The sequence below is a fragment of the Morone saxatilis genome, unplaced genomic scaffold (assembly GCF_004916995.1).
Source record: "Morone saxatilis isolate NCDOM2014 unplaced genomic scaffold, NCSU_SB_2.0 Contig14, whole genome shotgun sequence".
Taxonomy (NCBI): domain Eukaryota; kingdom Metazoa; phylum Chordata; class Actinopteri; family Moronidae; genus Morone; species Morone saxatilis.
The window spans coordinates 16,275,602-16,290,059 of NW_023339696.1; the positions used below are offsets into that span (position 1 = coordinate 16,275,602).

The 14,458-nt window shown below is 37.7% G+C and overlaps 2 protein-coding genes across 2 annotated transcripts; one reads left to right on the plus strand and one right to left on the minus strand.

The window, feature by feature from the left end:
• Positions 1 to 4,811: 4,811 nt before the first annotated feature.
• mrm2 (mitochondrial rRNA methyltransferase 2) lies at positions 4,812 to 8,895 on the minus strand. The gene is made up of 2 exons (XM_035655563.1): positions 8,533 to 8,895; positions 4,812 to 6,108 (listed from the first exon to the last, which is right to left on the minus strand). Exons 1-2 carry the CDS (start codon positions 8,819 to 8,821, stop codon positions 5,672 to 5,674), a joined length of 726 nt encoding a protein of 241 aa, XP_035511456.1. The 5' UTR covers positions 8,822 to 8,895; the 3' UTR covers positions 4,812 to 5,671.
• Positions 8,896 to 9,793: 898 nt separating this feature from the next.
• On the plus strand, positions 9,794 to 14,420 carry nudt1 (nudix (nucleoside diphosphate linked moiety X)-type motif 1). The gene is made up of 4 exons (XM_035655487.1): positions 9,794 to 9,965; positions 10,080 to 10,236; positions 11,586 to 11,731; positions 13,728 to 14,420. The coding sequence occupies exons 2-4, from the start codon at positions 10,085 to 10,087 to the stop codon at positions 13,898 to 13,900; spliced, it is 471 nt and encodes a 156-aa protein (XP_035511380.1). The 5' UTR covers positions 9,794 to 9,965; positions 10,080 to 10,084; the 3' UTR covers positions 13,901 to 14,420.
• Positions 14,421 to 14,458: the final 38 nt, after the last annotated feature.

Sequence of the window (14,458 nt, forward strand, 5' to 3'; positions counted from 1 at the left end):
GATATGGAGGGGAGGGGAGGGAGGTGACAGTTGTAATCCAGATCCACCCATTTCTCACACTTACCAACAGTAGCTTTCATGCAGCATTTTGAGTCTCATTTGAATGACTAAAATCAGCAGTCACTTTAGTTCTTTGCAGTGGCTCTTTCGACATCATCCACAAGCCAATGACCAGTTTGTGGATCCTCACAGCAGTGATGTCCCAATTTTTTCAAAGTGACCATCCACCAAAGATAAATGCCCTGTGTTATAAACAGTGTTATGTACATCCACTGAATCACAATCAGTACTGGCACACAGGCTATCTACATAATTACACATTTTGAACAAAGTATTTGTTATTTCTTACTCCATCCATGAAAAAACTACATCAGGCCTTTGCCATCCTAGGAAAACAAATTCAGCTAGCAGAAGACATGATGATGTACATAAGAGGAGATTTGAGATGGGTGTACTCAATGCTGGCTGAATAATAAGTAAATAAGTGGGTATATTTCGTATGTCTGCATATACTCTACACTACACCACTGGACCCTCATAGCAAGACAAAGTTGCATAATGAAAAATGGCAGTGCTTCACTGACACCCTTAAGCTTTTCTAGTTTAAAACCTGTTATTTAGTTTTTTTGCAAAAGGATATTACCCAGCGTCATTATGTAAAATGGCTTGCCAAAACATCGACATCATTTGATTTTGGAGTTGACTCCTTTACTAGAATCTACACTGTCGTCTTCTTCATTCACCAACAGCAAAATGTTGTAAATGATGTGAAGTGATCAGTATTTTGACAAAACAAATCATCTGGGTTTATGCAGATTAGAAATGGATAATGTCTTCACAAGAAAAAAAAAAAGAGGTGTATCAAAAGAGGGAGAAAATCAAATTCATACTGTTGATTCATAGGAAACATGATATTAAGATCTAACCATTATAGATGCTTGGAGTGTTTACAAAGACTGATAAGTGGTCTTTTTGGTCTTCAAAGGATAGCTGATGACGATAATGAAGCATTATTATTCATGAGTTCCAAAGGGTTTAAAGCTATACTAGCGTTTAAAGGATTTGATGAAGAGAACTGCCACTTTTAGGCATAATGTTTTATCAGCTTAGACCTTCCCTAGTAAGTTTTGCAATTACTAATAAAGATTAGTAACAAGTTAGTGTATCAATGGAGGAAAAGGCTGTAAAAACCAACAGTATATATAGTCCCCATCCTCCGCTTCCTCTCTTTCTATTACACATCAATTTTAAAACTTGCCTTTATAGACATTTTTCTTTGCTTAAACCTTATACACTTAAAAGGTAAACGTCTGATAAATTATTTGAAGGAAATCCACATTGGCAGTAGGAATGTTAACATAAGGTTATTAGCTTTCCATCTGCATTCAATTTCCATGCCTGCTCGTAAATGTCAGGCTGATTTGAGGATGTAAAATAGTGCCACTGAGTATAACCTGTGCTTTGTTTGTTCTCTGTAGCTTGTGCTTTGTTTTTCCCTTGTCTCTTTAACCCTCCTCCCACAACCATCCTTCACCCTGTTTGCAATAATGTTCCTGACATTTTTCTGCAGGACTGCAGCAACCTCAAAAAAGCAAAGATCATGAGGCGATTGCTTGATTATTCACTGACATGTGTCCTTCTGTATGCTAGTGCCACAGCAGCAGAAACAAAACACCTGGAAGTTTTTGGCAAACTTTAATACGTCATGGCGTGAGAATCACTGAAGCGCTGTGCCTCCAATATCATGTTTGAACAGGCATGAATATCTTAATTGCACGCTTCATTTTAAACTCCCACATTTTCTGAGAAAGTCAGTTGTTTACAGAGAAATTTCCCTGTGTCATTATGTCAAATGGCTTGCCAAAACATCGACATCATAAACTGAAAGTGGTACCAATAAAAAGAGTTGCAGCCGGCATATACTGTCCTGAGATTTCAGATTCATTTATTTGTAAAGATGGTATGAAATTATCATCATAATAGTAGTCATTACTTTGTGTCAGTGAATGCCTGCTTGGCTCGGTCTGCTAACATTCAGGGACAGGCTCAGGGAATAATGAATGTTGTCAGACGAGCAATTCATTTTGGCAACTCAGGTCAGCCAAGGGAATGAATGGCACGATGGTAAGAAATGATATTACCATTTCTTTAATTTCCTGTCAATTTGAGACTTCCACTGTGTTAATATTAGAGAGTGTATTTGTTTTTATTATTGAGACCAAGCAAAATTTCAAAAGGAACATTCTTCACAAAATGTTTGAATTTTGTTGCATCTTACAAACATAATTTGCTAGTTTGCATCCAGAAATGATGACATTTTCCAAATCACTCCAAAGACACCAGCCGTGCAGCATGCATGCGGTGGAACAAGATCAAATCTGATTTCCAACCATTCAAAGGCTTTTCTAATTTTATGTCTTCTGCAGGCCGTTGACACCAGAGCAAATAACATCTGAGCACACAGGATAAGGCAGATGTATCTAATAAACCCTCACACAAGCAATTTTATTTATAATAACCTAAAAAAAAGACTTTATCCCAAAGATTGTGCTTATGCTCAACAATTTCCAGATAATACATTAAGGTAACAGTAAAAGGCACCCGATTGTACTCATAATATATCATAAATTACCTCTTGCATATAAAATGACAGCAATCAGTGTTTTACTAGTTGATATTGACATATATTAAAATATGTCATATATATTGTTAAACAGAAGTATATAAGCTGTTGTGAAGCATATTAGCATGTTACCTTTGACACCCTGAATAGCATTGCTCTTTACAGTGCATACGGGCATATTCAACAACAAAAAAATAAAACATTGAAGCAGTTCAAAGAGGTTTTTCGTGCAGCAGATTTATTTTCAAAACTCAGACAATTATAGAGGCGATTACAGCATTTCGTCATCAAATCTGAATTGAAAATTTGCAGCTCTCCAACAGTTTTTCTCTCTCAATTTACTAATATTTACATCTGAACCTGCAGCTGGCCGGAGAAGAATGAATTAACCTGTGAATGAATCATCATTCATCCTGAGCAGGAGTGCTCAGCCACAGTGGAATTTACATAAATCCCACAGTAATTTGGCAATAATTTAAATCTAAATAGCAAAGGGCTGAATAATCAACAAGTAATGAGAAGTAAAATTGGTCATCTGTTCACATCTTTCACTATCAGCTTCATCAACAGGCATGGCTGCTCCCATTCATTCCAAACAATCATCTTTAGAGGTCAGTACCCCGTCAGTGCAGTTCATTTTACCAAGAGGCACGAATGTTTCAGTTCATACTGTATTACTCATCACTCCTGAGACAGAAAGGCTAAATAACAGTCTGTTTAATTTATTCATGTGAGGCATCTATTCCTTTGCTGCCATAAATGCAAATTCAGTCTTGATTAGGCTTACAATGTTTGCTTTGTGAGATGATCAAACTTTAAACATCAATTAAAGAGTAATCTGATTTCAATAGCAATAATAGTTTATTGGTAATTTTAAAAATTTATTTTTGTATGAAATTAAGATTTTCCAATTACGCAAGGAACACGTATTCAGCTGGAACAAGTAAAAATGAAATTTTGTTTGCTATATGGGCCACCCTGAAATTTAGCAAAAATCCTTATTGACCTCCATAAAGTTTAATCGAATAGTTTCTTAAACACAATTCAGATTTATAATCCCCTCCCAAAAGGTTATTTCCATTTACGCACAGCATCCATAATACATAACCTCTAACTGTTGCTTATTAGGCCAGTAGTGGAACAAACTACCTAGGGCCAAAACATGTTGAGGGCTACCAAGAAGCCTGGAATTAAACGTTTGTTTTTAATCTACAATTTAAAATCTTGACATTGCTTGTACAATATTATTGGTGGCTAAATAAACTACTTTCCTAGACTGCATCTAAAACAAAGTTAGAGCTTCTCATGGGTTTTCCCCCCTCTACAAGCTGCAGATGGTTTAGTCCACTGTCAATAAGGTTAACCCATAAACTTTATGGTTAACGCATGGTAATTACGCTGATGCTTTCAGGAGGGCTTCTAGGCAACCTTCCCTTTCAAAAAGCTGAAGTCAGGCTACCAAAGATTAGGGTTTGGCATTAATAATAATAATTTGAGGGAAAACAGCTGAACACCAGATAACATTATCAAATTCCTTTCAAAAGACAAATGAGGGAAAACAACTGCACCTGTTTTACAACAGTTTCATGCTGCTGTGCGTGTTGGCTTGAACCTATACCTACCTATAAGGTTAGCTTAGCTGGCTGTCACATTGAACAGTGTTTCCCATCCCTCCATATTCCCATGTCACTGAGGTGAGCTCATAAATGAACCACTACCAACCATTTGCTGCAGTTTACCCTGGAAGAGTGAATGCTAACATTACTAGCTAGCACTGTCAAACAGTGAACTATCAGTAACTCCATTAAAATCTTGCTTACTTGTCTTTTATTATGAAATACAGAAATCCTTTTCCAGTATAGAGGCTGGAAAATGTCGTTTTTTCACTACCCTTTATTAATAATTTATAATCTTGCTTCAAGCAAACCTCACAGTAAAAGTGTCACAGATTTATTTTTAGTAATATTGGCTTAAAAGTGGTACAAAATAGGTCATTTCTGATTAGCTCTAAGAATGCACGTGTTTGGTTGTTATTATTTGTAAATGAGGTTGCCATTGCCCATCTCTCTCTCTCCTGTCATTTCCTGTCATCTCTTTACTGTTGACTATAATTAAGGCATAAAATACAAAGTTAATTCCACATGCATGAGAAATGATGTATTAAGAAAGGAAGACAGCCCATCGAGACTCCATATGCACAGAGCCGAAATGTCATTATCAGCAAGATCTATACTGTGAATCCCTATATAGATTGCTGTGACATGAAATATATGAGTCGTGTCTTTTATAATGTGGCTCTGATAGGAAAATCCTTTTATTTCATTACCAGTGGTTTTAAACTCTGTATGAAAAGCACAGACACAAACAAAATAAAGAGTACTTTCCAAAGTGTTCAGCAACAGTGATTTAAAGATGAATCTTTCAAGAAAATCTGTCTACTGGGCTGAAAACACTTTCCCAGGAAATGGACATCTCTCCACTGTCACAGAGCAGAGTCCGACAACACTTGCAGCATGCCAAGCTTCAGTATCATCCCACTTCCCATTAGTCATGCTGTATGTGACTCTTATGTATTAGGTTTTCCCTTCATAAGCTCTCAATGAGAGAATGATTACATATTTCTACATGGCTGGCAGTGCAAATTATTAGCATGAGCAGCACTGGTAAATGACTTTGGGTAACAAAGCAAATACCAAACTGACTGTGTAGAACAAACACTGTGGGGCAAACAATAACTTGAGACAAGAGACAGCGTTGGGCTCTTGAGGAATATCACTCCGATGATTCTTCCACAGGTTTACATATTACAGATTCACTGCTGCTACTGTGTTAAGTTTGAAGGGATAAAAAATCAGCACCAACAGCATGTAATGTGTCTGTACCTGCAGCTGTGAGCCTTACTGATGCCTCAACAGTGCCACCTTTTGATCACAGTTATAAAGTAAGCCCCTTAATGCTCACTCACAGTGTGCACTTGTGTGAATCCTCAGAAAACACACACACCACATTATTCATTTAGGGATACACATTAGAAAAATTTAAAAACAACTATGATAATTTTACTGGCTTTCTGTACATTTTAGCAAAGAAATATCTCTCAGACGAATCCTTTCTGCTAGCGTTTGGCTTTAAGGTCCGAACACTACCGAACACACTCGAGAGTTTCTCCTGGAGTTTCTGAGCGAGGATCCCGTCCCAGTATTTACAAAGCAGAGAGCCCCCCGGCTGTAAGATCTTCTCAGCCAAGTCTATCAAAGACAAACACATGGTGATGAGTTTCTCGTGGTCCATCTCTCGGAAACCGCTGGCGTTGGGTGCCATGTCACTCAGAATGACATGAGCCTGGCCGTTGGGGAGCAGCTCCAGCAGCTTGGCGTGCGTGGCGGGGTCAGTGACATCATGACTGGACAGGAAGTTGGCACCTTCCAGAGTTGGTATATTCAGCAGATCAATGCCAACAACCGTACCCTGCGGTAAGTCTGGATCTAGGATGCAAGAAAACATTTCAGTGATATTTCTGATACTTGTGAGCATGTTACTTCCATCACAGGCTGATAGCAAAGTGGTTATGTAACACGCATCCACCGGTGAGGAACTGCAGGTCTAACCACACAAACAAGAGATCAGTGTAATTATAATAATATAACATTATCTATTTGGAAAAATACTTACACTTAAATATACACCCTGTGTGTGCAAACAAAGAAATCTTCCAAAATAGTTAGTTTTGGCTGGTTGAATTCGTGGTTGGCTACAAATAGTCCAGCTGGTTCACTGGAAATTGGCTGAATGCATTAGTGGTGGTTTATTTGTTAACTTAAAGCTCTAAAAGTCCCTTTAGGTGCTTTTTAATCCACTGGTTTTCATCTTGGGGGTCCCAACCTCCACTAGGGGTCGCCAAAGCTTTACAAGGGTTGCAAGGCTTTCTTGATTTTAAGGGGTGTAATGAAGAAAACTTTATATATATACACACACAATGATATTATACAGTGAAGACCTGACTTAATATTTAAAGAGCCTTCACTAACTGCTCAACAGCTTTGTCCTACTTTAGAAAATTTAAAACAAAGAACTAATAGAACAATGGCCAGACACCCAAGAGGATAAAAAACTGAATTTGTCTAAAAAGGAAGCCTATTATTATGTATGATTGTTATTGTTGTCCTACAAATATCAGGAAACCTTATCTCCAATGCAGTATTTACACAAAATATTTTGCTAGTCACAAATTACATAAACTTTCTGCAATTGTTGTGTTCACTATTTGGGTTAATTGTACAGTTTATCAGTTGTTTTGCAATGAATATCATATTAAAAGCCGTAGAATATGTCACTTAGTCAGGGGTCGTCAGTTTACTCAGTGATGAAAAAGGTGTCCCTTTAATAGTGTGTGACATTCAGGAGGATCTGTTGGCTGAAATGGAATATAATATTCATAGGTACGTTTTTATTAGTGTACAATCATCTAAAAAAAAAAAAAAAAATTGTTATGTTGTACTTTTTATCTACAGACAACACAGATCGCCTTTTGTGGAGGCCACCATATTAAATCACCATGTTTCTACAGTAGCCCAGAATGGACAAATCAAAAACTGGCTCTAGATTGGGCCAGTCACATTTTTCTCCCTTGCACTTAGAAAGGGGTGAAGCGAGTGAGTTGGAATCTGCAAATACACTGCTGGATACAAAAAAACCTACAAATTGGACCTTAAGGAAAAAGGTTGAGAACCACTGTTTGTTTCATCTTTTTGTTCATTTAATTCTAACTTACCGTAATTTCCGGACTATTGAGCGCACCTGAATATAAGCCGCACCAACTAAATTTAAAAAGAAAAAAAAATGTGTACATATATAGGCTGCACTTGTCTATAAGCCGGCAGGTGTCCAGTGTATACATGAAGAATATTTACACAGAAAAAGTATTTTTTTAAATGTTTAATTAAATAAATGCTGCCGTCTCAACCATCAATTCATTGGATGCCAAGCTTACGTGCAGCAGCTCTATTTCCTTCTTCGACAGCTCAGATCGATTGCGCTTTTTAACTAAAAGCTGCAATCAATTGTGCATTTTCTTCCTTGTGTTTTCCAATGATGAAAGGGTGTGTGCATGGATGGCGCAAATGACTGAATGAATTCAAAACTGAATGAATTTCAAAACACAGACTAGCGTCTTCCCTCGCACATTATCTTCTTCCAAAAACCTGTCTGGTCTCGCTCCTTGCGCTTCCTGCTAGAGCGCCCCCTGGAGGCCGTTAGCCCGTAAAAATCTATAGATTAGCCGCATCATTGTTTAAGCCGCAGGGTTCAAAGCAAGTGAAAAAAGTAGCGGCTTATAGTCCGGAAATTACGGTACTCAAAATTATATATAATTATATATATTTCTCCTCACAAAAGTGCTTCAGATGTTCTTATCTTCTAAGCAGTCACTAGCTTCCATTAGTTAGTATAAAAATCAACTTGTATAGATTTTGGAAAGGATGTGAAATGTAGAGACAGTGTTTAGTTTGTCCCTTTTGGGCTACTGTAGAAACATGGCAGTTCAACATGGTGGACTCCGTGGGGGGTGACCCGCAGCAGTAGATTTAAATGAGTCATCCGAAGGCAACAAAAACATATATAAACACTATATTCAAGTGAATATACTCTAATGAAAACATACCTGTAAATAATATATTTAATTTCTCCCAATTAAACCTCCTAAATCTACACACTGGTCCTTTAAGTAAACCAAGATCCCAATAATTTGTGGTCAAGATTCACAGTTCTTTATACCTGGAATTAATATGAGGCCTCAAAAGTTACCAGAGTTGAATAATAACCTATTTGACACAGCCCACAAGCTTCAAAATACTGCATCTGTTTTGTATCACACTGTATTATGTCCACTCTGTGTGTGTGTCCGCAGCTACCTGTCCCGGCTGAGTTGACCCTCCGGACCGCCACCTGGCTCCAGGCTCCAGGTGCAGCTCCGCAGTCCACCACACTGTATCCAGGCTGTAAAAGCCGAAACTTGTCATCCACCTCCAGGAGCTTGAAGGCGCTTCTGCAGCGGAAGTGTTGTGCGTGAGAGGCTTTGACATACGGGTCTTTGAGCTGCCGCTGCAACCAGCGCTGCTCGGCGGGACTTTTACCTTTTAACGTCTTCATCAAACATACCGAGGAGTGGAGACACCTCCTCTGCAAGGAGAAGCACCACATTGCTTCGCCTGAGCAGTGTCATGTGTGCGCTATGTTAATGTGCGCTTGTGTGGGAATACAACTCGCCATTGGTCAAACTGTGCGTAATAGCGATATATGTCCCCCTCTAAACAGTGACAGCAATAGTTCCTACTTGGGAGAGTGGCTGTTTTTCATGCGTTCATCACATAGAGACTATAATAATGTCATTTTCTATTAAATATAGATTCGGTGGAAGATATATCGGAGGAAATCAGGCACTTTGCCTCTTATAAAATCATTTATGAAATTAAATTTTATGGCATATGTTTACTTTTTGTTGTTCATTTCAATACCTGTCATGTTTTGAGTTTATACATTTCTAAGAATATCGTCTTCATCAAGATTTTTATTTATTGTTTTATGTTAATATAATGTATATAATACAATAGTTCCACACGCCCTTAAGGCTGTGTATTGGACTCAGGCACAATACCCTGTAACATTGCACATGTACAGTTATCCATTCCAGTTATCCATCTGGACCATATATAGATTATATACAATAAAGTTGAATATCTTTTTTATATTCTAGATTTCTATTATATATATTTTTTATTATATTTTCATTTTAATCTCATTATATTTGCTGTTTGCACTACATTTCCTGTGCTGCTGTGCCAAACTCGAATTTCTCCTACAGGGGATCAATAAAGGCTATTGTATTATTATTATTATTATTATTATTATTATTATTATTGGTCGTAATTGTAGTATTAATACTGTCAAAGGGTTGATATGACCTGTGATCATCTCAAGAAAACTTTTTTTGTATTTTCGATACACTTATATATCTATTAATATTAATATATAGTTATTAACTATTAGTAATTATTATTATTAACAATTATTTGTAAACATTTAGCATTTTTCATATGAACTGAACAGGTGAGAGGATTTAAATGGGTTCCACCCCTGCAGTTTGTAGTCGAACCCATTTCAAGGTAACACAGTCCTGCTGCTCGTGTCTATGGCTGATGACGCCAGTCGGACGCTGATCGGACCAATCAGTCCCACACACCAGCGCGGGCGGGAGGCATTGAACGTGCAGTGTTTCATGCAACAACTCCTTTAAAGTGTCCTTCTTATTGCACTGTTGGTTTGGCGCATTGGGTCAACTGAACAGGTAAGTGTGGTAGAGCAGAGGCGGCTGTGCTCATACAGCTGCTGGTGATGCTGCAGGCAGCCCTTTGTATTGTGTGTCTGTAAAGTTAGACTTCCTCTCCTTCCTCTCGCACAGGTGAGATGTTGAGCTCCAAGCTGCTGACCCTGGTGCTGGTGGTCCAGCCGGGCAGAGTGCTGCTCGGCATGAAGAAGAGAGGATTTGGGGCTGGGAAGTGGAATGGCTTTGGGGGCAAAGTTCAACATGGAGAAAGCATTGAAGAGGCTGCGAGGAGGTAACATTAATCCCCACTGTTGATTTCAGAAACCTGCAGTGTTAAGAGCCTTTCTGTTATTTTTAAGTTGCTTAAAGTAAAGTGATGTTTGGGGTATATACAGTATGTTGCAAGGTTTACAGGTCAAGGCCCCAATTTTATTTAACATTTTATGACATAAATCAGTAGAACATGTTATATTTATCCCCTCTTTAAGTACAAAGTGTGAAAAAACAAAGCCTTCCTTAGCTTTCGGTTATGTGATTTCTTACAAAAAGTTTTAGAAGATTTGTATTACATTATGTCATCCCATTGTAGATATGCTTACACCTTTTAACAGGCATACATACAAAGAAGATATGGACCTGTATTTGTATTTAAAATCCAACAATGTGTATTTATTTTATGTATGTGTAGTGTTCAAGTGTTAAGAGGAGGATGAGAAAAAGAGAAAATATAAGCTAGGTTAAGATGTGGTTGTTGTTTGTAAGCTTTACAAAATAAGCGATTGTTGAGTCTGAACAATGTGTGATCATCAGTCATCAGCAGGAAATTTGTTCCAAAGCTGAAGGAAGGAAGCCCCGAAGGCAATCAGGTCGAGCTGCTCTCAATATGAAAAACAGACGGGCGTTGTGTAAAGAATGTTGAATGGGTAAATAAAAGGAAAATCTCAAGACTGTGTTAGTAACACTTTAGAGCAAAAGCATTAGGGACAATCCTAGTTCACTGTATCAGTAAAATACTTTATGTTGTGATTCCTGCGCTGTCTCAGGCTGATCAAAGAAAAGGTCCCTGGAGGTTAATCCTCCAGTCGGGGCCCATGACCAAAAGGCAAAATGACAGTTTTCCTAACATTCGATTTTTTTTTTTTATTGCAATATGTGTCCTGTTGCTCACAGTATTGTAATATATTGCAGTATATTGAATCATAACCCCTGTATCGTGATACATATTGTATCTCCAGATTCTTATACACTGGTGTATGTGTACTTTCTGAGCTGTGTGTCTCTGAATGGAGATTTCTAAGACACAAGATTCAAATCTTGTAAGCTATATCATAGTGTTTGACTGTATTTGTTTCGACATTTTGACACAGACTTTTATAAGGAATAACTAAATAAATAAACTATTTGCCAAAATAATGTTGCCAACTCAAAGACACTTTGTAGATTTTCTGGAGCTGTCAACCAAATCTCAGCGAACATTGTTGGCTCAGAAGATAAAATGACTTTGTTGGCCACGCAAATACATTCCCTGTCTGGGGACGACTGGTATCATCACTTTGCTATCTTCACTTGCTTTTAGTGTCTGTGTGAAGTGTCCTAAAAATACACGTTATCAAATATTTACTTGATGTTTTTAATTTTTAGAGAACTGCTGGAGGAAAGTGGCCTCACGGTGGATGCTCTTCAGAAGGTCGGAAACATCAAATTTGAATTTGTTGGAGACACAGAGCTACTCGACGTCCATATTTTCAGAGCCGATGCTTATAATGGAGAACCAACAGAATCAGATGGTATGTTTTCACAGCACCACACTGAACATGTGACACAGCTATAGTCTCCAAAATGTGAAGTGACAATTAAACTAGATTTTAGACAGCTGGAGCTCTCTTCTTTAATGGGAATAACTCATATAACTAATTAAAACAATTAATTAAAGGTCCAGTGTGTGACATTTAGGAAGATCTGTTGGCAGAAATTGAATATAATATTCATAAATATGTTTTCACCAATGCTGTGGCTTCTGTGGAGGCCACCATGTTTCTACAGTAGCCCAGAAGGTACAAACCAAACACAGGTTGGGAGCTGGGAGCAATCTGCAATTAAACCGCTAGATGACACTAAATTCACGCTGGACCTTTTAAAAATAGAAATTCCAGTAGTTATCTTGGAAAAACATTTTTATGCACTTTGGAAGTGAAGAGGAAGTACTATTTTTGTTGTACATAATTCCAACTAAGACGCAGAATTTTCCCTTTTCACTTTTGGTTCCCCTTAATCTTGACTTCCTTTAATGTTCTCTCATTGTGGTACCTGGCTTCATGGCAACTATAATTTTGCATTTGCATTGAAGTTTGAGAATCAAAACAGTTTATACACCATAATGATCCTTGTAAATTAAGTTTTGATAATTTTATTTAATTTGTTTAATCTTAAACTCATCTACAAATGCCTTGATAACCAGGCTCCCCAGGGGCTCAGTGACCTTGTGGTTCCACTCGGAGCTTGAGGCTCAGTAACACGTGGAGCATTCAACAGGAATTATAAGGTGCCCTTATGTAAATCCTCATTTGGGGAATCAAAATGTGGAATTCCTTACCTACAGAACTTTCTGTGGTCAAGGAGAGCACATTAGTTAAGGGGAAGAATCTCTAGTAGTGTGCTCTCGGTAGTAAAATTTAAAAGACTAGATACACAATGGCAAGAAGAGGCCCTCAGCAGAAGGAATGCAGAGACCTGCGGTGATCTGTATTTCCTGAGAATTTCACCAAGGTCAGCAGGGTCAAGTTTAGAGACACACAGCAGAGTGCAGCACATTAGGAGTCGGAAAATTAGCACTGGGCCAAAGAGTGCGGAGGGCGAGAGAAGTCAAACAGCCACAGGGTGAAGAGATAAAAGGAGGAAAAAGCTTGAATGAAATGTGCTGACGTTAGTGCTAAAGCTAAAGAACGAGTGTGAAGTTTCAGAAGCAGTCTGAGCAAGTGGTCATGTTTAAGAAATTACATTTTCTACTTCACCCACAATACCAGATATTTTAAAAAAAAGCTCGATGTTTTGTAGAAACAGGAGAAGCCAAACCTTGGTGACAGGAAGTGGGGTTTTTTTATTGAGGAAATTGATGCCAAAGATCTCTTTTGTTTTGTATGTATTTTCTAAATTTCACAGTTTTTCACAAGCTTTGTTTATCTCCTCGAAAAGAAAATAATTAATCATCCATATACACTTTTTGGAATTGTTTTGGCACTTTAAACAACTTGTGCTCTAAACTGACCGTAATTGATTACAATGAGTCTTCCTCTCCATACTGGCTGGGAAGAAATGGTTTCTTAGAGCAACTCCAAAAGTTTTTTAGTACGCCATTCCCTCTTTTTGCTTAGCAGGGAAACACAAAGAGGGATTTTGTGCTAAAATGACTTTGATTTGTTCACCTGAAGCCTCACAGTAGCTTCAAGGGAGCTTTAAAGGCATGTTTTGCACAGAATGAAGACATGGTTGGTAAACCATTTCAGTGTACATATGGACATGGGAGTGTTGTTTAAAGACAGACTTCTAAAGACACAAACCATATATTTTAACTGAATTGAAAGTAGTTTTTGATTTTCTATTTAAAAGAACACTTTCTTCGTAGAGAACAGGTAAGATGAATCAGGTTGATTCCAGCTATGTCCTGGGCATTAATTGAGAAAGGTGAAGAAGTGGCAAAAAAACTGGGTGATAGTTGGTGATAAACTCTTGCAACATCTCAAGGTACATGATACAAATGTGTCTTATTTTGTCTTTGTTTTCTAGAAATGAGGCCTCAGTGGTTTGAATGTCACCAAATTCCTTTCAGTCAGATGTGGGCTGATGACATCCTGTGGTTCCCCCTGATGCTCCAAAAGAAGAAATTTGTTGGATACTTCAAGTTTCAGGGGCACGATGTGATTCTCAGCCACAAACTGGAGGAAGTGGAGGAGCTGTGAGACAACCTGGGGGGGAACTGAGTTTCTGAGGAAATTTATTTAAAAAAGTACCAACCTTCCAGATTTCTTCTTTAAATGTTGAAGATGTCACACGGTTCAGTTTCATTTGTGGGAGGAAACAGCGGGACTCTGAGGACTCAACAAAACCACGTTAACTGTACATTGTAGAGTTTACATGTAAAAAATACTGTAACATAGTGATTTAACTTTTTCTTTAAATATTACCTTTTTTTCCAATCAGTTTCAAATTCAAACCAAAAACAAATCAAAGCAGCAGTACACTAAAAGAAATAACCATTGTGTCATTTTATTTTTCAGAATAACTCATTTAACACAATTCAGCAAGGATTTCTTGAATAAAATATTTACAATATCTACAGTAGTACATTTATTGTGTTTCATATTCTGTGCAAGTTAACTAGATTCTTGATAATACTTTTTTTTCCACAAACAAATGTTTCATACTGTATGCACAGTATTCTTCAGAAAATAAATGTTGAACTTTGTGCACACATCCTGATTTGTATTCTTGCGTCACTCATTTCAACACAAATTTCA

Coding starts and splice junctions, on each gene's coding strand:
- mrm2 (XM_035655563.1), bottom strand. CDS start 8,821: ATGTGGTGCTTCTCCTTGCAGAGGAGGTGTCTCCACTCCTCGGTATGT. Junction 6,109..8,532: donor GGTCAACTCAGCCGGGACAG/GTAGCTGCGGAC, acceptor CTTGCATCCTAG/ATCCAGACTTACCGCAGGGT.
- nudt1 (XM_035655487.1), top strand. CDS start 10,085: ATGTTGAGCTCCAAGCTGCTGACCCTGGTGCTGGTGGTCCAGCCGGGC. Junction 10,237..11,585: donor ATTGAAGAGGCTGCGAGGAG/GTAACATTAATC, acceptor TTTAATTTTTAG/AGAACTGCTGGAGGAAAGTG. Junction 11,732..13,727: donor AGAACCAACAGAATCAGATG/GTATGTTTTCAC, acceptor TTTGTTTTCTAG/AAATGAGGCCTCAGTGGTTT.